The sequence below is a fragment of the Mytilus galloprovincialis genome, chromosome 2 (assembly GCF_965363235.1).
Source record: "Mytilus galloprovincialis chromosome 2, xbMytGall1.hap1.1, whole genome shotgun sequence".
NCBI lineage: Eukaryota > Metazoa > Mollusca > Bivalvia > Mytilida > Mytilidae > Mytilus > Mytilus galloprovincialis.
The window spans coordinates 45,554,643-45,578,683 of record NC_134839.1 but is presented as its reverse complement, the minus strand read 5'-3'; the positions used below and the strand labels follow the sequence as shown (position 1 = coordinate 45,578,683).

At 31.9% G+C, this 24,041-nt stretch overlaps 1 protein-coding gene across 6 annotated transcripts in view; it reads right to left on the bottom strand.

Annotated features, from left to right (window-relative positions):
• Positions 1 to 18,121: 18,121 nt before the first annotated feature.
• The window catches only part of LOC143063674 (uncharacterized), a 57,053-nt gene continuing 51,133 nt past the window's right edge, over positions 18,122 to 24,041 (bottom strand). For all 6 annotated transcript variants that reach the window (XM_076235972.1, XM_076235978.1, XM_076235974.1 and 3 more), the window contains one exon: positions 18,122 to 23,229. In XM_076235972.1, the coding sequence (XP_076092087.1) occupies positions 23,164 to 23,229 (66 nt within the window). In that variant the 3' untranslated portion in view covers positions 18,122 to 23,163. The remainder of the gene's footprint in view (positions 23,230 to 24,041) is intronic.

Here is a 24,041-nt window from a genome sequence, read left to right as displayed (position 1 = left end):
AGAAATAAATTTAAAATTGTTATATTCACACATAAAAAATTAATTGAGTTTTCAATACAAAAAATGGATCGCTAGGAATTAACTACCATATGAACAATTAAATGCTGAGATGACTTAAATAATCTTCTTCCATTTGGAGTATATAACTATCAGTAAATACAATGTTTCAGGGCTTGTGTTTCTAATTAAGGTTTGTTTAAGATATTGATGTTGCGTATAAGTATAACGTATACGCAACTGAAGCCATGGTTCTTTACGGTATTGTAATGTTGCCATCATCTCGTGGAAAGGAATGGTTATATTAAAGTCTTCTCGTTGAACTGAACATTACTGGCCCTTCTGGAAAATCAGAATTCAACTTGGTTGTATTTGGGTTGCTTGTGGTCAATCTGTAGTTTTATATGTAACTCCAGAGAAACGTTTACTAATACAAGAGAAGATGTGGTATGATTGTAAATGAGATAACTCTAAAAAAAAAAAGACAAAATGACACAGAAATTAAAAACTATGGGTCACCGTACGACTTTCAACAAAGAGGAAAGCCCAAATTACTTGTATTTTGTTTTTGTCATTAGGTTATGATTGTGATAAAAAATTATGATTTTATTGGCTCCATTAAAACGGATTTTTTGTGTTATTAAAATGTCCTGTTACAAAATATTAGAAATTATTATAAATTATGGAATGAATCTCCCTCATGCAAAGCTCTGATTCCTTTCACGGGTTTGGCTATACTTTTTGGACCTTTTGGATTATAACTCTTCATCTTTTATATAAGCTTTGGATTTCAAATATTTTGGCCACGAGCATCACTGAAGAGACATATATTGTCGAAATGCGCATCTGGTGCAAGAAAATTAGTACCGTCAATTTTATTAGTATCTTCTTATTTTTGAAAGCAACTTAGTTAATGTGATATTTTAGTGTTTTCTTCTTAGAACACTCCTGGTGCGTAAAAAAAGACCTCTGAAAGTAGCTTGTCACTGTAAACTGAACGTCAATGGGACCACCATCTTTAATTTATATCATGTTTTAAAACATTCAAACAATGAGATAAAACTAACTTATGTTTTATTAAATTAGTGGTACATATAATGGGACACAAAGTGAGGATAAAAAGTATTAATTTGTAAACAAAAATGCACCGTGCATTGTGGTGTTGTTTTCAATTGCAAAGACCACAGAATAAACATGTGATAATGGAGATTTTGAAGATCCATCAAGAACTGAACTTGCACTGAAATCCATTGTTAGAAATAATAATAACTTTTTCTCTCAGTGATACATAATGGTTCCGGATAAATTATCATGTCTGCATTTCTGAACAAAACGAGAAATTTCTGGTTGGTCCGTTGTCAGAATAACATTTGCCAGACTTATAACATGTCTAGTTGCATTCTGTTGTATCTTTAGCTGAAATTTCAAAAAAGTGGATAGTGTGTCGGTCTTTTGCAAAGCAGAACTTTTACTCCTACCACAATAACATGACCATGTGCTGTATTAGAGATCATTCCTAAGGAGTGAAAATATTATTTGTTTCAATTACTCAATTGAAAACGATCTCTTACAATTTATTTACCCTAAAGAATTTCAGAAAAGAATATAAACAGGGAAGTAGGATCATCCTGCATGTTTCCAGTATTAAATTTAATAAAGTAAGTGTCCATTTAATTGGGTCGTAAACTAACTGTATATAGTTTCATGTATTTAATCTGTGTCCATTCAAGTCGGTCGTAAACTAGTTTCCAGTATTTAGTCGGCGTCCATTTTAGTGAGTCTTAAGCTAGTTTCTAGTATTTAATCTGCGTTCATTAAAGTGTGTCAAACTTGTTTCCTGTATTTAGTCTGTGCCTATTTGAGTGGGTCGTAAACTGCTTTCCTATATTTGTCCTGCGTCCATCAAAGTGGGTCAAACATGTTTCCTGTATTTAGTCTGTGCCTATTTAAGTGGGTTGTAAACCAATTGAACCAAACTGACTACAAATAGTGAAATAACATTTCTATAATCCGGCTTTTATAATGAATGTATGAAACAAACTTGAAAATTTCCTTTTCTCTTTGATTCATGACTATTGCCCATCTCAGTGATAAAACATCTCCTTTGAAAAATATTGTTTCAATGGTAAAAAGTAAAATCACAAAAATACTGAACTTAGAGGAAAATCTAATCGGAAAGTCCATAATCACATGGCAAAATCAAATAACAAAACACATCAAAAACGAATGGACAAGAACTGTCATATTCCTGACTTGGTACAGGCATTTTCAAATGTAGAAAATGGTGGATTAAACCTGGTGTTATAGCGCTAACCCTCTCACTTTGATGACAGTCTCGTCAAATTCCGTTATATTTACAATGATGCGTAAACTAAACAGACATAATAAAAAAAATGTCAAAATATGGGTACAGCAGTCATCATCGTGTAACAATTTTAAAAGAAACAATTTAACAGAACACAAAAACATCTATCTAAAAACACATTCATTAATTAGCGTGTCTGACGTCAGAAAATTTTATACGTCACATATATTTGTCGTTCAATGTATATACAAACAATTTTAAAATTTCACATAGCCAATGTTAGCATACAGGGTTAAAAAATCAAAAGTATGTAAGAATTAATTTCAGAAATAGACCGCGATTTAAAATAGTCCAAAAGTTATATAGAGTTTATTAGAATCCACAAATAGTTCATTCCACTACGCGATTGAATAACTTTGACGTTTGTGGTTCAACGTATTTTGTAATTCATAATAGAAATATATCATAATGACATAAAATAGAACAATATCATACTGACGGGATCTTTTAAAGTACAGAGTCACGTTATAAGAACCAAAGAAATACAAAAAGTCGCACAAAACACACCAGCAAAAAATGGAACACAATACAAACACTTTGACGGGATGTTTAAATACCAAGCCACGTTAAATGGATATCACATAAAACAATCCAACAGTAAAAGTAATATAAATAATAGAACAAAGACAAATGAAAGAACAATTAAACACGTTGTTAAGATGATAAACAACCTCAGTACGCAGAATCTATACATCAAGACCACCATGTATTATTTATGAAGTTGATACGGAATATTTATCAACAAGGTCTTGGTACCTTCCGATGAACTTTTTTAGAGAAAGGAATAGACGTTCTTTGACATACCCCTGGTTCGTCAACTTTCTACTCAGACAATGGTGACGTTTTACAAAGTCTGAGTAGGAGCTACAAGCTCTTGAATATCGAATAAGTTGGGAAATATATATCCCATATGCAGGGGAAGTTGGTATATTGCTACTCAGGTGGGGGAAATTGATAATTTCAAAATTGAAATCGTTATAGATTCTGGACCTGAGATGACTGTGTAAGTCAAATTCGCGATATAAGTCTAAAAATGAGGCGGAGGAAGCCGTGTCTGTTGTTTCTTTAATTTCTAGTTCTGGGGATATATTCATGGAACCCAATCAGAAAAGTTCGGATTGTTTAAGGAAAGAACATCATCAATATATCGGAAAGTGATATTAAATAATCTTGCTTCTTTGATCCTCTTGTTTTTGAAAATTGTCTGAAGGAACTCCGATTCATATGAAAATAAGAAGAAGTCGGAAAGAAGAGGCGCACAGTTTGTTCCCATAGGAATGCCGACAATTTGTTAGAAAAGTCTACCTCCAAATTCAACAAATATGTTGTCGATAAGAAACTCCAGCTTACTGACCACTTGTTCTTCTGTGTAGTATGTTTTACCTTTTTGTTTGTCACTATTAACGAAATATGTTTATAAATTTATAGCTTATGCTACCATTTTTATGTTGAAAGGCATTGTGGATTATTTCTTTTAGGCGATATTTCAATTTCACATGGGGAATGGTGGTATACAGGGTTAATTTTCTGAATTTTTAAATCAAATATCTGCAGTAACTGCTCCTAATTTAACTCATTTTTTCTTGGAGTCACAAACATCATCCCATGATGAAAATATGAAATACACATGAAACTTAAATGTCAAAGAAGAACAAGAAAACACTTTGGTAAATAATCCACAACACATCAAAGATAAATCTTACGATTAAGCGTTATAAAACTTACTAAAACCCAGCTTTATCTATGTGCTCTACTAAGGCACGGAGTGACTGTATAATTTGACATCGGCTGTCATGAATAATTATGAAAAGAAACCTGTTTTCTTTTAACATACATGTTAGATGCATTCCGCCGTTATATCTCTTAACATAGTTGACATGACTAATATCTGTTTATTCTTGGGTAAAGAGAATTGCGTCTGATGCATCGAACATTTTATTGGTATGTTTGTTTAAATAGTTCATCTGTTTCCGTAAGCCTTTTCTAACGTTTCCTGGTATTACTTTTCATATCGTACTGTTCTTTATAACTTCCTTTTATACCAACTTCTATGACATAATAACCAAAATGCAGTAGCTCGTTAGATGTTCCTAATGATCATATCTGTTAATGATGTTCTTTTGACAAATGCGCAACCAATTTGTTGCACATTAGCAAACAATTTTGGAAACCACAATTGATTTGCAAAGCGTTTACAAATGTAGTTGTAAAACATATTGACGACATATAGTATAAGACAAGAATTCATTATAGATACGTGCGTTTGACCAACATTTTGAAGATGACCAGGGTACCGTTTCACAAAGCCTTCGTAAGTCTACGTGTCATCGTAAGTCCATCGTAAATAAATCGTAGGATTTACAGCCGTTTCACAAAGCCGTCGTAAGTTAAGATGATCGTAAATAAAGCGTAAATCCTGGCGTAACTTACTACAGCTATACCCAGTCGTAACTCCATCGTAGTTTTTCTACGAAAATAAATTAATCCATCTAACATGGCTGTGCACAGCGTTCTTTATTCTTTTTCAAGATGCCTCAAATGTTAGAAGACGAAGAAGAATCTTCAATATTATAGAACTACACTTGAAGTCTTTCTTCGTTTGATTATTTGTATATTCAAGCAACTAACTTAATGCAAATCTAAGGTATTAATCATTGTTTACTAATCTTATTTCCTACCGGCGTACGTCTTCACAATTTAATAAATAGGCTTTCTATCACGTCCGCGTTCTGAAATCTATTTATAATTATATCACTACAGGCACAGTGGTAATCGATAAAACGTTTAAAGAAGGATGTTTTATTCCCATTTTTAAAGTTATGTGTACAAACTGTTGGAAATGTAGTTTATACGTTAATAAGACAGCAACCAAATGACAAAGACAAACAAAGGCGGGACATCCAGAAGGCAACATAGTATAGTATAGTTTTCAACAATAGATGTCTATGTTCCAGACCATATGAGTATTTGTACCGTACGCGTACTTTTTCAAAATACGCGGCATACGTCGGACTGTTCGCGTACGGTCCGTCAGATTTTAAGAAGTTGGTCAAGTTTTAATACAAATAAATATATAATTACAGATCAACATGACATAAATCTCAAATTGATATAAAAAGTTCAATTGTAATTGGAATAAAAACTTATTGTTTTGACTATTTTAATAGGTCGCGTTAATTTAATCTGGTAAGTTTCTGTATTTAGCATGAAATTCAATATTACTCACTGAATTGAAGCCGACAAAATGTGAGTGAAAAGTTTTTAGAATATTTAGGATTTTTTTCTAGAAAAAAACGTCAAAACAGCTGTTTCCTTGTGAGACAACAGATCAAATTCTAGTTTTAATATAAAAATAAAATTTGATACAAATGATACAAAAAAATAACATTAAATCGCAATTCTCCAAATAATGTAAAAAATTTGGAAAAAAAGGAAGAAGCCTAAATGTAAAAAAAGTTACTAATTTAAAATTACCAATTTTTAACTACATAAACGCGTATTTCCCGCTTTACGTCACACTACAAGAAACTTTCCTTTTTGTTGGTTGGTTGTAGCATAATATTCTCATGCACCGACTTTTAAAAGAGACCATTGAAACTCTACTTGTGGATACTCTTATAGTATTAAGCATCCTATCCCATTAATAGGCGCTTGAATACCAGATATTTATTTGAAATAACTCAAGATATATGAGGTTGTGAATGAGGTTTACAGAATAGAGAATAAAGGACGTTGTGATAAAAAGGAAACATATCCCTAATACCAATTATAAAGATAAATCAAAATGTTCTTTCGTTCCCCAAAACTGGGGAAGATCGGTTAATTGATTGCGTGTCGAATTCATGTAAGGTCCAGGGACAGATGTTTGAAGCTTGTCCAATACACGAAAATAGAACTTTATGTGGGGGCCCTGGAGGGGGGGGGGTATGTTTCCTATTCTTCTAAAAAGATATTCTTATCCCAGATTTTATAAACAGTTTTTTTATTCTGGTCAAGCAGATGACAAAAAATAAATTCTGAATCCAGATTTTCCCCATACCTTATAGTGTTAAATATAAACTTGAAAGCGTTGAAAAACTAAAAAAGATTGATCTTTTTGCGAAAACAAATTTCCGACTGAGACAAAAAAACATAGCCCCCATGAAGTTCAAATGGTTGCTCCCTAATTACTACCCCAAGGAGGCGGAGCTAGACTGTGCATTAACAAATTTTGAGATGGTAGTTAATGCACTGGTTTAAGCTTCTCCCATTCTTTGCTTTTCAAACGAGAAGTTCTCTACGGCGGGATTGGAGAGTGAAATAACTAAAAAATCATTCAGTTAACGCACTCTGCTAAAAATAACCGAGTTAAGTCACCAGAAGATCAAAGGAAAATTTACCATCCATGTTACAATGAAATTTCGTGAACGAGTTCCGACAAAAATAACCATTGACAACAAAAAGCTCTGTACAGCTGGAAAAAAAAACACACAACAACTAGTCATACAATCAAAGAGCTATAATTCTCGATTTTTGGAACGAAGCATGCACAAAAAACAGAAACAGTTGAAGAGCTATCAGACCAAAAAGAACCGAATAAATAGCCAAATCATGCAGACGAAGATCAACTTTGTTTAATGGAGTTGAAACCTTAGTTTCTTTATAATTTCAAAATTTATGGATAATTTTAAGGGAGTTGCAGAATACAAACGTCTCTTTCGCCGGAATGATTCCTACGTCCTCAGTTTCATATTTGAGAGATCCATAATTCATTCCAATTTAAAAAAAAAACAACAAAAAAAAACAATATATTTTTTATATAGGTCTGGAAGACGAATGCTCGAAGACGGATGACATTGTTTTTGATTTTTTGGGGGTTGGGGAAAACCTTTTTTTCTCTCACTACGAATAAAAGTAAAAAAAATTATAAAATCCTCCAAAACGATTATATTGATAAGCATTTTTTTTTATATTGGGCTATCAATAATAAATCTAACCTGTTCTGGTGATAAAATTTTTACTTTGTAAGATTCCAGATAACTCTTAATGTCGGATAACTAATTATGCTGTATATGTTATAAAACTTTATGCTCAGTGCTAGCTTCTCATTACTATTTCCTCATATATTACAAACTAGATAAGATCAAATATAACTAATTTCACCTAATCTACTGCTTAAATTGTTATCCCATATATCCAAATTATTACAAATAAGTTAAGTTACAATATTTATACTTTTCTGTGTTTCGTTTCAATCAGACATTTAACAAAATTGATAAATGGTTTCATTTGTGTAGTGCAAATTCTAAAGGGGCACATAATTTAAAGTATAAGCATATTTTAATGCTGAAAAGATAAGAATGGCTAAAAGAATTACAGAACAAAGAAAGAAATGCACCCCCCCCCCACCCCTCGTTGCCCCTAATCTAGACCCTCACTGTGTCGGATAGTTTCGTTGAATATATTTGACTTTTTTTGTCTCCAAAAAGAATATTGGTACAAAGTGTTGTTAATATATGTATTTTAAATTACTGACGAGGTGAACACAAAGAAAAATATTGCTTGACTCACGGCAAAGTTTGCTATGTATTCTAACCAAATAAAAATCGTAAAAAAATTCATTTGTGTTTAACCCATTCAATAATGAAAAAAAAACCTCACTAAAAATATAGCCAAATAAACAATTAAACTTCAGACATTTCTGCATCTTATGGTATCTATTTTATAAAAATCACTCATAGACTTACTTGGTAATATTTTTTTTGAAAAATACCGATTTTAGTTGAAATGATCGGACAATTTTTGAGTGGGAACTCACTTTTGTTCTATGACTGTAAGCGTCATATATCTTGAATTAATATTGAAAACGGACTAAAATTCTTTAGTTGTATTAATTTTGATATAAAACTATCTCCATAATTCGCCTTCCATAATAATTATTTTTAAAAATGTTTATTTGGCATGCCATACTCGATAAAAGTGCGGACGTGAAAGAAAGCACTCTTCTCGGTTTACGATACACTTACGATGATACACACGACGTAACTTGCGATCAACTTAGTAGTTCTTTACGATGCCTTTATGAAACACGTGTAACGGGAACGTAGAACCACACGTAAACCGATCGTAAACTGATACGATCATCGTAAGTTAAGAAGGCTTTGTGAAACGGTGGCCAGGAAAGGTTATTGTCCTTTGCCAAATTGTCTCTAGATTCATTTTACTTTTTGTTTTTAATCGTCTCTTTACATTGCAGCGTATTTTCGGGGGGGGGGGGGGGCTAGTCCAACTCCTTCAGGCTTATTTGACCTTCCATTGTTAATGCCCCTTTTTGGTAATATAGCGGCAATATCCATTTGGCATGGCCAGGTACTAAAACATCCCCATAACCTGGGACAATGTTGCAAGGGTGCAACACAGGAATAAACACTGAAAACAATAAAACGACCTTCATTTTCAATTTGCATTTATATTGTTCGTTCAGTTGTTTTCTTGAAGAAAAAGACATTACATTTATATTAATGCGTTCTTACAATTGTTTTATTTTTAAGTTGTATTATCTCAGATATTGCTGTTATATATTTGCAACAACAAAACATGATTTAGTTTCAACACATGACTTCGATTCCATTGCACACATTTTTTCTAGATGAAGGGGTAACACCAAAAGGTTGGGAGGTCAAACAGATTTGGAAGCATCGAAATAAATAGGCATCAACAGAACGAGCAACTAGTCAACTAGTTAATTGCGAGGCAAACCTTTTGTCATTTGTGGCAGATACATAGAAACCCTATGAAAAATTATTTTGTATCTTCAATTACTACAACAACTCCGTTAATTTGAAGTCCTCTTGAAGCGAGAATGAATATAACTATTCCTAACTGCGTCCCAATCGAATGGAAAACATGGCCGTTAGAGGAAATCTAAGATTCTTGTTGGTTAATTTTCAATTCATATTTTTCGAGTCATATTTTTCAAGTCATACTTTCTGATTGGCTATTTTTTATAGTCATATTTTTTCCCCAAGACTTTCAAACCAGTAAAATTTAAGCATATCATAATACAGCTTGCTGGAAAAACGAAAAGAATCAAATAAATTGCTTTGTATAATTCATTTATTTAATGAATTCTGCTGTAAATTTCGGTGGCTATGTGTGATTTGAATAGATCATTATGTGTTTAAGAATACAAATCCAGTTATTATCAGCAAGTATAGATGAAACTGAATAATTGACCCCATTTCATTACAATAACGGATTTTAAATTCGCTTCAGAATAATTTTCCCTTCCAGAACACATGGCTGATGTCAATCCCAGTTTTATGAAAGATCGTATTGCTAAATGAAAGCTTTCGTTTCCGGGGGAGCGAATTGTTTACATGGACATGCATGTGTGCTAAATCTTCGGTCATTTAAGTTGTCTTGGCCTTTTCGTATTATCCGATTTTTGATGTTCGTCTTTTTAATTATCCCTCATCTTCATCTTATAAATTTGCCGTTTGCTTTAGTTATCTTCCATCTCAACTAAATCATTTTTAAACAAATATATTCAGGTGACAGTTTGTAGAAAGGTGACTGGAATAACGACTCGAAGCTTTGTTCGGAAACTTCCAATCGTTAATTATTCGCCTTGCAGTCTTTAACGACAATGAGAAAATGTGCATATGAAAACTATTGCTATATAATGCATGGTTTAAGACACAATATACTCTTCCGTAACGGAGATGAAACTCGAACAATGTTCAGCATTAAACGTATGCGACAAATGTGTCATAGTAAATAATGATCGTCGATCTAAGCGAAAAATTACAAATGATGTGTTTACACGATGGTACATGACATTTTTATTAATATAAGATAATCGACAAGAAGGTTTTCTATATAACTCTAATCATTGGTCTTGTTCACTTATTTTCATATTCAAAGAGAAAAAGGAAAATCATGTCAGTAGATGAATAGAGTCTGGTTGTAGTATTGAAAAAAACAATAGTTCATAAGAAGGAGAAGAATGTGGGTATATTGACAATTAAAACTATTGTCATATGGGGTTGTCACGGTGTTAACATCGATGGTATTCCCAGATGAAAATAAAGATGCTTAATCTATACTTTACTTTTTTTATTTTGCCTTTATAGATATAATATCATGCAGCTGTTTGTAAAATTTTTTGGTTTTAAGTATGCAAGATGGTGAAATACCAAATGAAACCAACCACTGATATTAATTGGGGAATAACTTTAAAAGGGTAGATTTGTTTATTTTTTCTCTTCCAGTAAATTTTAACTATTTTTTTTAAAAACTTGAATAACCTTGCATTTAAGTTGTTTGTTCTTTCCAATTCTTAAAAAAATATACATAACTATAAGGTTCATAGAGTCGGATACAACATATATATTTATAGATATACAACTCGTCTAAACATCAACCCAACAATGTTAGATCTGTAAATTTGCTTTCGCAATTTTTTTTTTCTTCCCTCTCCGGGATTCGAACCCTTGCTACTGAGATATCGTGACACCTAATCGCCTGCACTGTAGCCGTCCCGCTAGACCACACGACCACCTGGACTTCACAATAATAAAGATTTCGGTGGCCGTGTGTTACCTTTCCTCGTCAGTTTTAATTAAGCGTCGTACTACAGTACATGATAAATAAGGCATGGAGATGTTAATGTTACAGATCAGCTCAATATAGATTCACTCTTTTAACCTGCAATTAGTAAAGTTTTTTTTTTTTTTATCAAAAACAAGTACACAAAAAAAATGCTTTATTTGTTCTTCAGTTATACAAATAACTTCTCCAGTTATCCCGCTTCCGTGTTGAGCATGTAGTAATGTGGATATTTCTTTTTGCGTATCAGTTCACTTTGGGGTCCTCTTCAGGGGACGCTTGCAAAAGTATTTTAATATTTTGATATGCCAGTCGACTGATATGCGTATTACATTGTGTTAATACTAATAGTAATAGCGCTATTAACACAACATTTAACACATAACAGTCGACTGGCATATATTTTTACCCCAAAACATCTACGATACCTGTCCCCTGTACCCCAAGTTTGTGATTTGGAAGTTAAAAAAAAATAATAGAAAACTCTGATTAAATGTTTACTAGTATTTACTGGAACAATGATTCCATGTTCTCTTATCTTCTGAACTTTGACAATATCTAACGGTCTTCCTCCTGCGATTGATGTGGTCTCCCTCCCTCTCTCTGTTACATTTTGGCTTTTTGAGTGATATTGGAACTTCACACAATTTACGTGTTTTCCTATTTTGATTATTTCTCGAATAAAATGAAAAATGAGCACATAAATGTTCAAATGAATCTGGATATATTCCAGCCCCCGTTAAAATTTCATATATATCAGTTTCTGTAAATGTGGATAAGGGTTTTAAATCTTCTGATAAAGTAAGTAAGTTGTTTTCAAACTGTTTAAAAAAGCAGGAATGTATTACCAAGTATGTTTTGAAAGTTCTGTCATCATATTCATGTTGAAATTTGACTTTTTCTGACGAGCTCCATAAAAAGGACTGACTAAAAAGCTAAATGTGGACAATTTTTTTCACAGTTTTTTCATCTGTAACTGAACTTTAAGTATTGTTCTTGAACAAATACATTTTGAAAGTCAAATTACTTATATTAAATAGTTGGCAAAGCTTCGAAGTCAGTCATTAGAAAGTGGAAATTTTGAAAAAAATGGCAGTGTTTGTTATTTTTAAAAGAGGTTTAAATTTCACTATCAAATTTACTCATTACAATTTTTCCCCTAAAGTTAGCTAACACACTAAGGTTTAAGTAGAGCATACTCACAAGGTTGTGTAAAATTGCGTTTTATCATTTTACTCCCTCAAAAAAACCTTAATTTTAGATATTTAATATTTCTTCAAATACAGGGTTTCCCTCCTTATATAACCACTGATTCCAATATTTAGATTACAAATAATCTAATATTATACTATATCATTTTAAAGATAAATGATAGAACAATTAAAAAATACAAGTGTTTTTAAATATCACACAGTGTTTCTATTCAGACGGGGTCTAAAAGTACGTAAAATTGCAATTTTCTCATTAACCAAGTTGAATTATATCAAATGTTGATGTGGTTGCTATGGTAACCAAGGAGACATTTATACAAAACTAGACTTATTTTTCAAAGCTTCATACAACAGTCAACTTATTTAATGAATAAAATCTGCACATAGCCGTGGCCAACCCATTTTAATGCTTACAGAGAATGTCTCTTAAATTATTTGACTTTTCTACACTTTACACAATTATTCCCCATTTCAAACTAAAAGATAAATTAAAGGAGTTGGTAATGCTTTGTTTTCTAAAAAGGAATGGTCAGCGTAGATACAAGTATCTTGTCTTATGGATGAGGGATAAATCCTACTTTGTAAATAATCACTCTGATTCAAACAAACAAAAAATCTCTAACTCTGACATTATCAAGATGCTTGATTTCGTGATTGACAACATATTTGTTACGTTTGGAGGACGTGTTTTTCAACGAACTATCGGTGTTTCAATGGGAACCAATTGTGCCCTCTTCTTGCCGACTTGTTTCTGTATTATTATAAGGCTGACTTCATACAAGAACCTCTAAGAATGAAAGATAAGAAGTTAGCAATATCCTTTTACTTTACTTTCCGCTAGATTATGTTTTCCCGCTAAATAATTCAAAATTTGGTGACTATGGTGAACGTATCTATCCCGTCGACCTAGAGATAAAGGAAAGATATAGTTTACTCCGCCGCATAACTCGACATACATTAAGAAATTGAAAACTTTACGACAAAAGAGATGATTTCAGCTTCCCAATAGTGAGCGTTCCACTTCTATGTAGTACATTCCAACAGCGCCTGCATTCGGAGTATATATCTCCCAATTGATATCTCCCAATTGATACGATATTCCCGGCCTAGTATGTCCTATAAAGATTTCCTTGATAGAGAGCTGTTACTCACAAGACAGCTATTAAACCAAGAGTTTAAAATGGTGAAGTTGACATTATCCCTCCTTAAATTTTACGGACGCCATCACGAGTTTGTTGACTGTTATAGAATATCCGTTTCACAAATTATATCGGATATGTTCCTTATGTCATAACTATAACCCCCTTCCCTTTTCACGAATATGACCTACCGAAGTAGACTATTTACCGGTTTTGTAATAACATGAGCAACACAACGGGTGCAAGATGTGGAGCAGGATCTGTTTATCCTTCCGGACCACCTGAGATAACCCCCAGTTTTTGGTGGGGTTCGTGTTGCTTAGTCTTTAGTTTTTATGTAGTGCATTGTGTTCTTTTATTTGTCTGTTTGTCTTATTTTTTTAACCATGGTGTTGTCAGTTTATTTTCGATCTATGAGTTTGACTGTCCCTCTGGTATCTTTCCCCCTCTTCTGCAGATGTTAACCTTAATTATAATGATTGAGCAAACATATTAGTGGAAGATATTAGCAAGCAAAATCAAGGGAATTGTGCAAATGATGATAGAAGGATGAAAATTCAAGATGGCCACCACTTTTTCTAAAATGGCTGTTTTTTTCCAGATTGAAATACTTCTTTTTCTGGAAAACGTCTTCTTTGACCTTCTTTGAGTAAAAAATATTATCAAGTTTGGTGTATACCTTCTTTACATGTGACGTATATACTAGAAATGAATATTTGACATGCTCTGGGTTTGCACATGCGTGAAAATATTACAAAGTCACACACAAACATTTGAACTATTTATCAAATGCTTAGAAACTTTTTGGAATTTTGGAACCTCAATGATCTTCAATTTTGTACTTGTTCGGCTTTATACATAATTAGATTTGAGCGTCACTGATGAGTCTTATGTAAACGAAACGCGCGTCTGACATTCTAAATTATAATCCTGGTACTTTTGATAACTATTAGAGCTTTGAATTTTTAATAATGTTATGAATTTGTTTGATAACAGTTTTTAAGCTTATGATACACATGCGTATTTTGCGCATGCGCAAACTATTTATAAATAAAGAACGAATTACACGCACTACAAGGGCACAATGATGGAAATCGTAGTTCAACTAACAGATGAGGATTTGAATTTCTTAAAAATATCTTTGTCGTCATTCACATTCCTCTAAGAATCTAGGCTCTTCTGAGTATAAAGTGTTACTTCTTTGATGCCACTGTTTGAAAACACGCTCTTTCAATGGCAATGATCAAGCATTCAGTGGATAAGGTGGAAAAGGTGGTTAACTTTCTAACATCAATTATAGCTGCAGATAAACCCTTTGGTATTGGCGAAGCAATTTCAGTAAGAATGGCCAGATTTGTACGGACAACTTAAGTGTATCGTCATGTTTGGTGGATTGTACAATAAAATGGCTTGTTGTAAAATTCTGAGTGATATATTGCGTGATAGTGGATGGCCGATATTGCAACACCTAGAATGGCAGATGCTTTTCGTGTATGTTCAAATGTAATTAGGAATAGACACGCGGATCAGATAAATGCATGTGTTTTGCTTGAATTGATAATGCCAGCCGTTATGAAAGCGTAAACACAGAAAACATAGTTCATGACTCTGTGACTTCAAGGACGTGATCAACGGGTTTAAGGAAAGAGAGTCATATCGACCACAGTTTAATTTCTGGCGTTCAATTATGAATTAAGAACTTCATGTGCCTTCGGTAGAACGCTCATTTCACCTGTCATATATCGTACTTTACAAACAGTCCATATCAAACATGATACCAATCTTGGTCTTGATCGTGTAAATAATACTTGATGGCTTCCCTTCACGAACATCACCCACAGGTGGCAATGAAATTTGCAAATGGTCATTTTTACTGTACAATAAGACCAGCAGGTTGATTTCTTATAATATAATTGATCAGATGATGAACGACATCATGAAACTGTACGAAAACACTTTAAAGGCTTTCTAACGTGATTAACGAGTTTGGAAATCCATTTCTGGAAGAGCCGTCAGATTTGTGCAAAATTTACTCTTTAAATGAAATTGTTGATTCAGAAGTAGGTAAAAGATATTTGTTCCAAACAGTACGATCTTTTGAAGTAAATGCGAAGCGAAGGAGAATCTGCTTTTTTTAACCAGATGAAAAACAAGTTTCCATATAAAAGCCGTAAAATAAAACTGAAAACTTTTTTGTTAGAAAACAAAGCTAGAGAACCTGAACACTGATTGCAATTTCTTTTCTAGAATTTTCATTTCTTCTTTAGCCATCAAAACTAAACTGCTCTTCTGCCTTTTTGTCAGGATTGTGGTATTAAATCGCAGCAAAAGGGTATACTGCGATTTGCCATCATTTGATCCAAATTCTGACACATTTATCGTTGGTGGGGCAGCAATGGTTAATTTGTTGCCACCGTTTGGGGCAAACATATTTGATGATTATGCAAATGATATCATACTGCCTTACATAAAATCTTCCTTTGATAAGTATCCAAGAGTAGACATCGAATTGATGTTTACTAAATTTATTACTTAAAGGCTTGGACGAAAACAAAAGGCTACTGGTGCTAGACGGAAAGTTGTTGGTTATGATAGAACGCTAGGGGTTTGAAGCAGTTTTCTCTGTGAAGATGACAACAAAATGGAATTGTTCAAGTTTCTTGCCGACAGATTTGCTTCTTTAGAGACTAATAAAAATGCTTATGCTACTCAAGGTGAAAATATTCTTTACAATTTCAATACCCTATCCCCTTATAACCATGAAAAAGCAGATACACAAATGATTGTCCATGATAAGCATGCTGCTAAAAATGGTTGTAAAAAGTAGTACTGACATAGATGTAGTAGTAATTAGGAATTGCAGTACTCGCGAGATTAGGTGTGGACAAATTGTGGATAGGTTTTTGAAGGAATAAAGACACTATCGATGGCTTCCTGTACATGTCATATCAAATGCGCTTGGTCCTCGTGTAGCAGCTTTTACTTTCTTCCATGCATTTAGTGTGTGTGACAATGTGTCGGCATTTCATCGGGAAGTGAAGAGATCAGCTATACAGACATTGGAAGTATTCTCAGATGTAACAAACGTTTATACCCGATTTTGTATGAAGATACAGACGTGGAAATCATAAAAGTATTTGTTTGCGTCATGTACGGAAACATCAACGTTTGCTGTTAAGGAGGCATGATTATTATCAAAATTATTCTCATTACCTGTGGTAGGCGGAATAGCATCATAAGGCCGCTGCTTCCTTGCAAACGATTTTAATCTTCTGGAGCACATCAAAAGAGAACCATATCAAGGTGGACATGTTTGGGCTTGTCCGGATGTAGGCATTCGACAGGTTCATATACCAAGTGATAAACACAGGAGTTGGGTTAAAGAAAAAAAAACAATGACAATTGGAAACAAAAATGGACTTCTTTGGTGTCCGCTGATCCTCGTGTCATTTTTTTTTTTGAAATGGGAATGCAAGAAATTCAGCTGTGTTTGTAACTATAAATCCTACCGTTCTGGCCTTCTGTGTACATGTTTATGTAGTGGTAGCTGTCAGATAATTATGAGATTAGCAACCTGTCTTTCTAAACAAACTATATATGCATTTTAACTTAACAAAGTCAGTGATATCTCTTGTTAAGTTGATAGAAATGATAAAATTGACATTTTCCACGTTTTGCCGCCATTTTTTGGACCGGAAGTCATTTTTTTCTTCAAGTAGGTATTATTTTTTTTTGTACTTTAGGAACTGTAATTTAAGTTTTATCAAAACATACATTGGATTATACCTATTACACATCTTTTAAAAGATTTACGAAATGTAACCAATTGGATATGACGCCATTTGGAAAATCAGCGGTGGCCATCTTGATAAAATGAAAAAAAATTATGGCCATCGGCTGAATTTTTTTAATTATCATTTAGTCCACCCATATACCAAATTTTATGCTTGTATAACGATTTGCACAAATATGTCTATAATATATCCCACTATATATGCAAATAAAGCAAGCAAACCAATACAAATATCACTCTACAAACATAAGGAAATAATCTCTAAAGACATGTGTCACTGTCAGCCCCTATATATTTTTTGTTTAACTTTAATAGCTGTCTTCTTGTCGTATGCCCAAATCTTTTCATTCTTAAATATTCTCTTATTAATTTTTTATCCGTGAAATAAATTAAATTTTAAAAGAATTGAAGGATAAACGAAATAATTACTATCTGCCAAGAATGACTCTAAACACTTCCCTACTTTACTTATTTATACCCGATGATGTATAATGTAGATCATGTCAATGCATGAAGGACTAATCCAGCTGTAGGAAAAACGTACGATACTGAATGTCGTGTATTCTAGAAAAGTTAATTTAATACGAGACTTGTAATTCAATATTATCGTATTTACCTTCGTTAATATCATGTATGCCCAACTACATACCTATAAATAATCATACTGGAAAGTTGCTTTATATTCTAATAATCTAGTTATATAAATATATGTTGACTATATAGTGAAAAAAGTAAATCATTTTACAGCATCCGACGTGCAATTCTTGATCTACCTTCTTCAAGATCCATCAAATTTAAAATTTGCCGGACGGACAGACGGAACAGAAAGACAAAGACGAATAGACAAGACACTGTGTTTACTATCGTGCCCACAAAGTGCTCAACTAGGCCATAGTAAAAGAATATATCAAATCCTACAACTTGAAAACAAGATTTGCAATATTCTGTCCAATGGTTTATTAAAAAAACATGTATTGTAGAATTAAGGCATTCAAAAATCTAAGTAGAAAACACATAAAAAGACAACTAACAAATAAATAATTTATTATTATGAAATAAATAGTGAATGAATAATTTTGATTTGTGATAATAACAATTATATATATCTGTTTTAGGAGAATAAGACTATTTCTTATTAATGTTCAAATACAGACACGTTTGATAACAAGTATTACATATATACAGAAATGGAAAAATAAATACGTTAATTTACCGATTTAAGGTTTATAGTAACTTAAAAATCATAAAAAATCATTACATATTATTTTATATTTTATATAGTATGCATGTAACTTTGCTATTTTTTAATATAATAAAACATGTTGTTGATTTTGAACGTACATATAACCAAATATCAAAGTATCGTTAAATGTTGCGTACGGTGTAGTTACAAGAATCTAAAACATATAATGATATATTTTTCAGTTGAATTGTTTTCTCAAAATATTCCTTCTGTACATCATATGTACATCTTCTGAAAACTTGTTACTATATACGCGTTGTAGTCTTTAACATTGCCAAAATTTGTATTAATTGCATTTTCGCTTTTTATGCAATTTTAATGACACTTACTCGTTCGACAAACACCCTCTTATACTATACAGATAAAACATGCCTGTCAAATTAAACAAATCCAAAATAGAAATTATTCGTGGTTTAGTCGTTTGTTGCTCTTTTAAAGCTTGATGTTTTTTTAGTTAGGTTAATATAAATGTCCTGTTCTTGGCATCGATGACTCCATCAGCAGTGTATATAAGAAACGCATGTCAAACGGGTCTATTCATCATAAGCTCTTGTGGAATTGTTTTGGAGAGGGAGGGGTTCTGTCTTTTTATTCTTCGTTTCTTTTTCTGAAATGCTTTCACAAATAAAGACAACCACATATGATTTTCATGACACCATTCGATTGATCAGTGAACCAATACTTAATAAGTTAAAATCTCTGTGTAACCATAACATTTCTGAAAGGTTACAAACCCCTCAGGTATAGATGACTTTAGTTGAATTTGCATAATCTTTTGGCTATATAGCTCCTTGAGTATTTGCAGTATTCATACATCATTCACTTTCAAATGTGTGGGTTTGGGCGTTCTTGGTAAACAATTTAAGAAAATTGTGCTGGAATAATCAAATTAATTAAGTATATTGTCAATGGTTCATTGCTAGTATGTCAATTAGTAGTTTGATCCGGAACTTAAAACACATGCCAAGAAGTCAAATACAAATTAAAATGCACATTTGTCCTTCAGTTTAACAAGGTCTCAAATAAAAAACGAATTTTAAAGTCAATTTACAAGACAAATATACAATTGGTGATTACAGTTTTTTCATATATAAAGGTCAACCAACTATGTACAATACAATACCAAAATATTATGTTACAAATGTACATCTACCTAAATTAGACAAGAAGATACTATTTATTTATTTATCGTTTTCATTATGTATGGTTTACTGATTAAATATATTACAGTGACTAGCTTCTTATCATGGTGCCAATTTATATAACGAAAGAAGACTAAATATAACAGAAAAAAATATATAATACATGTATATCACAAAAACCTGAGTCTTTATTCAACTAAAGTATATTGTGAATTGAAAAAAAAACCAATTATTCATGCCATAAAAAATCCAATAGTAATTTAACATAATAGACAGTTTTGTTAAGCCATTAACCTATTTAAGACTAAAGTGCAATACACTGAGGGTAAACACAACTCAAAGAAAATGAACAGTCGGGTTCCTGACTTTGCAAAGGAACAATCCTAATGTATTTGTGAGCCCATGTTAGTTTTGATTTAAAAGAGAATATAATTCAAGCTTCATTTAATCATTTCTTTCAATCATTAGAGTTCATACAAAAATAAATATGTATGTTACTTATCTGCTAAACAAATTTTACAGTACTTTAAGCAATCATATTAGGACGAAAAAAAATGAGAACGTTAACAAAGTCCAACATGTAGACAGCATTAAATATTTAAACAATACACTTTAACGTCCAGTGACAAATTACTGTACTTCTTTGACATGGTTGTTATTCTTCGAAAATAAAATAGAACGTCTTAAATGATGTTCTGCGGATGGCCTTAATTCACAGAGTGGGTTAACTTGTAAACCTGATCGTACTTAATTAATCTATATACTAGTACGTGAAGTTCAGACTTATTGTTCGTAGTCTTATCAACCGGATTGTATGATCAATAGACCAGCTAACAATACAAGTTGATTTACAAATGTTCGGACTTTTAAGCATTATCCTAAACTATATATACAAAGGAGACGAAAAGGACCATTATTCGGCCCAAGAAATGAAAAATTGTAAAATAACTCCCTTTTGACTACATAATGTTAACTAAAGAGTGGCGAATGATTATGTTGATGAATTCTTCTTGAGTTTAAATAAATCATCTGTGTTGTCGATGTTATGTTATTTTTACAGTTTTTCCTCAAATACCATACATTTTAGACCTGAAACATATATACATGTATCTTAAACTAAATTACCCTACATTACTACTTGTTTTTTACAAGTTGTGTTTTTGAACGTCATATGGATGATATCGCACATTCCACTTTGTGATAAGCTGTGTTCAGAATATGTAATGCACAATATTTAAGTTTTCAGGTTTTTAGAAGACTTCATCAACATAAGGGCGTACAAATACTATAAAGGGATAACTGCAAGTACAGAAACAATGTATGAAAAGGGCAAGTACTATTGGTTGTCTGAAAATCAATTTTGATAAAGCTACTGACCGAAAAAGCATGTATCAAAACAACCGAAATTGCAATATACAGGACTAATACACACACTTACAAAACATCGAGTCACCTCGAGGTACATGCAAAATAGCTTGAAAATAAAATAATGCATGGAAATGGTAGTAGTTTACAATGTCCTATACAAACTGGCTAAAAGAGTTAAAGAAAGAAAATTTAGTAGCACTTATAAGACTTATGCCAAAGTGCTTACACCATAACTGTGAACGAAGTAAAATACCAATATACACAGCAAGTGTCCACTATATAGTCGATGTATAATACATGTGATATTTTAATTTATACGGACACAAAAGTGGTCTTTCCTTTGTAATTGATAAGCATTCAATGTAAAAAATAAAAAGAATTAGAAAAAAGATATAATAGTCTAAGTATAACTTCAATCAAGGAATTACTCTTATTTTATGTTTTTTATCATTTTTTTAAAATTTTTATAGTATACGATATACTGATTTGATACATTACAGTGACTAGCTTTATTTTATGGCGTCAATTTATATAACCAATGAAGGCTAAATAAACTAAAGTATATTATAAATTGGAATGAAACCTTCAAGTATTAATTTCATATAAAATCCAATAGTATTTTAACATTATTGACTATCCCTTTAAACCACATGATCCAGTCAACATTTGACAGAAACAGTCTTAGTAATATTAGTATTGAAATTATGTTCAGTCAAAGAAAATAACAATTGTAAGTTGTATGCATCTGGGTTTAAACTCATTATAGATACCAGGATTAAAATATTTTAAACAAAACGCGCGTTTCGTCTACAAAAGACTTATCAGTGTCGCTAGAATCCAAAAAATTTAAAAGGCCAAAGTAGAGTGATGAATTGAAAAAAAATGAAGGAACAAAAATTCCGAAATATTTACCAAATTTTACAGCTAAGTTGATATATTCCTGGGAAGTGTTTTTCTGAAGTTATCTTTATAAAAGCAGCTTAAAGCCAAACATATATATATACATATATAGAAACGTTAGAAGGAAGCTAATTATCAAAACAAAACCTAAATACATCATACCAAATTCATCTACGGTCAACTTATCTGATCTTCGGGTGATTTTAGATATTTAATAACGAGCAACTCTAACGAGAAATTTGCCCTTCTTACAAATAATATCTCCTTGTGAGTACAGTTTTCTTTAAAAATGTTTGAATAACTGTAAAACAATAAGACAATAAATACCAAAACTGCATAATAAGCAATTTCTTAATATGTTGTCATAAATGAAACAAAGTAGCATTAAGCTTATAGTAGATAACCATATGAATATCATAATGTTTATTTCTCGTTAGAGTTGCTCGTTATTAAATATCTAAATTTAATTCTTAAAAAAACGCATCAATCATTGAAAAAGATATAAATGGACGTAAAATATTCTACAACCGGGTGAAACAAGTGCATAATACCGGTATTGTAAAGTACAAATTGTCAATTAAAATTTAGTATGGAAGATCAATTAATTAGTTAGAGTACTTCATATTGCTATCTTGTTTAGTAATAATGGTGGCAATAATTGAGACGAAGGTAATACGCTACGATGAAAAAAATCCTATAAGATAAATTGAGATATGTTTGGTAAAATTTATTGTTAAATCTCAATATGATTATCCGAGAAATGACATATGATAATCCTTGGAATATTTATCCATCAGATCATATCGTGCGTTTGGGAATAAAATGAAAACGTGGAATTAGGATGAATAAAGAAAAATAAAACTTTTAATAAATCAATAAAACTGTGAATTCATATAAATGTTATTGAATCGGTTTATATCAATTTGATTTTCAAAATTATTTCATGAATATGTCAGACATGTTTTCTATACAATATTACAAATAAAAAAGATAAAACAGTTTGTGTTCATTTGTGATCATTAATAACTAGAAACACGAAATAACATTGGAAGAAGATGATTCAACATTTTTTTAATGTTTTTTTCATTGGTCAACTGTCTTTTACGAAGATTGTTACAATGTGACTTTATATTAAATAGAGTGCAAACCAATTGAAATCTTCAATTATGCACAACAGGAGTAGATTGGTAACCAATAATATTTTTTTATCGAACTGGTTCACAGCAAGATTACAACAAATCACATAACAACCAGACCAAAAATTGCAAACAGCAAAGGACAAGCGATGGTATTTTTACCATAAATGGCAAATTTGTCGAGTAAATAGTTTAGGTAATTGTCTTAATTTGCAACACATAGCACTATCCTTAAAATATACTTCTTGTGAAATTGACCATTCAAAAAGCTATCGTCATTCTAATTTGGCACTGGTGCCGCCCGCAGTCTTTTCATGTATTCCTGACCCCACTCTCTAAGTAAACCCTGGAAAAACAAATACAGCATAGCATACTTTTACATCGCAGAGCTTATTACATATTATCTTGTTCATTCAAAAACTTTGAGTATAAATAGCTAAAATAAAAATCTCAAAGTTAACAAAGCATTCTTGTAAATATATTGTACATCAAATTCATTTCGGTATCTTAAAGTTTGCATTACTACATACCGGATCTTTTCTTAACAAAGCAGCAAATGACACACGTCAAAAATTTTCATTGATAAAGGTTGAAAACAATGGATCGTCATGCCTTTTATGCTAGCGTATCTTTTTTCTTTTTATTTGGAATTTATGCTATTTCAATAGGTTTTTATTCATTTCAATTTGTATATACTAGTAAACATATTTACGAGTTTTGATAAATTGTTGTTGTTGGCCTAGTGGCCAAAAATGATTTCTGAATATTTGTTTGCTGATGTTGCTTCTAACTTGCATCTAAATACCTTTAGACAACAAAATATGTCAACAAATCTAGGTTTATAATTTAATACTATAAAAAAGTAAGGACAATGCTTATTTGGAGAATTATTTAAACAAATCTTATATCACATTCCATTACATGTTGTATAACAAAAATTAAAAATGAACACATTTTAAACAGAATTAATGCTTTGTTGTTTCCTTTAGAATTAGACTTTTCATTTATTAACTTTAAATAGACTTTTGATATTTTGATAAAATTAAACTGATTAAATAAAATTGAGAATGGAAATGGGGAATGTGTCAAAGAGACAACAACCGGCCATAGAAAAGAGAACAGCATTCAACAATATATTGCTTGCTGTTAACAATTTTC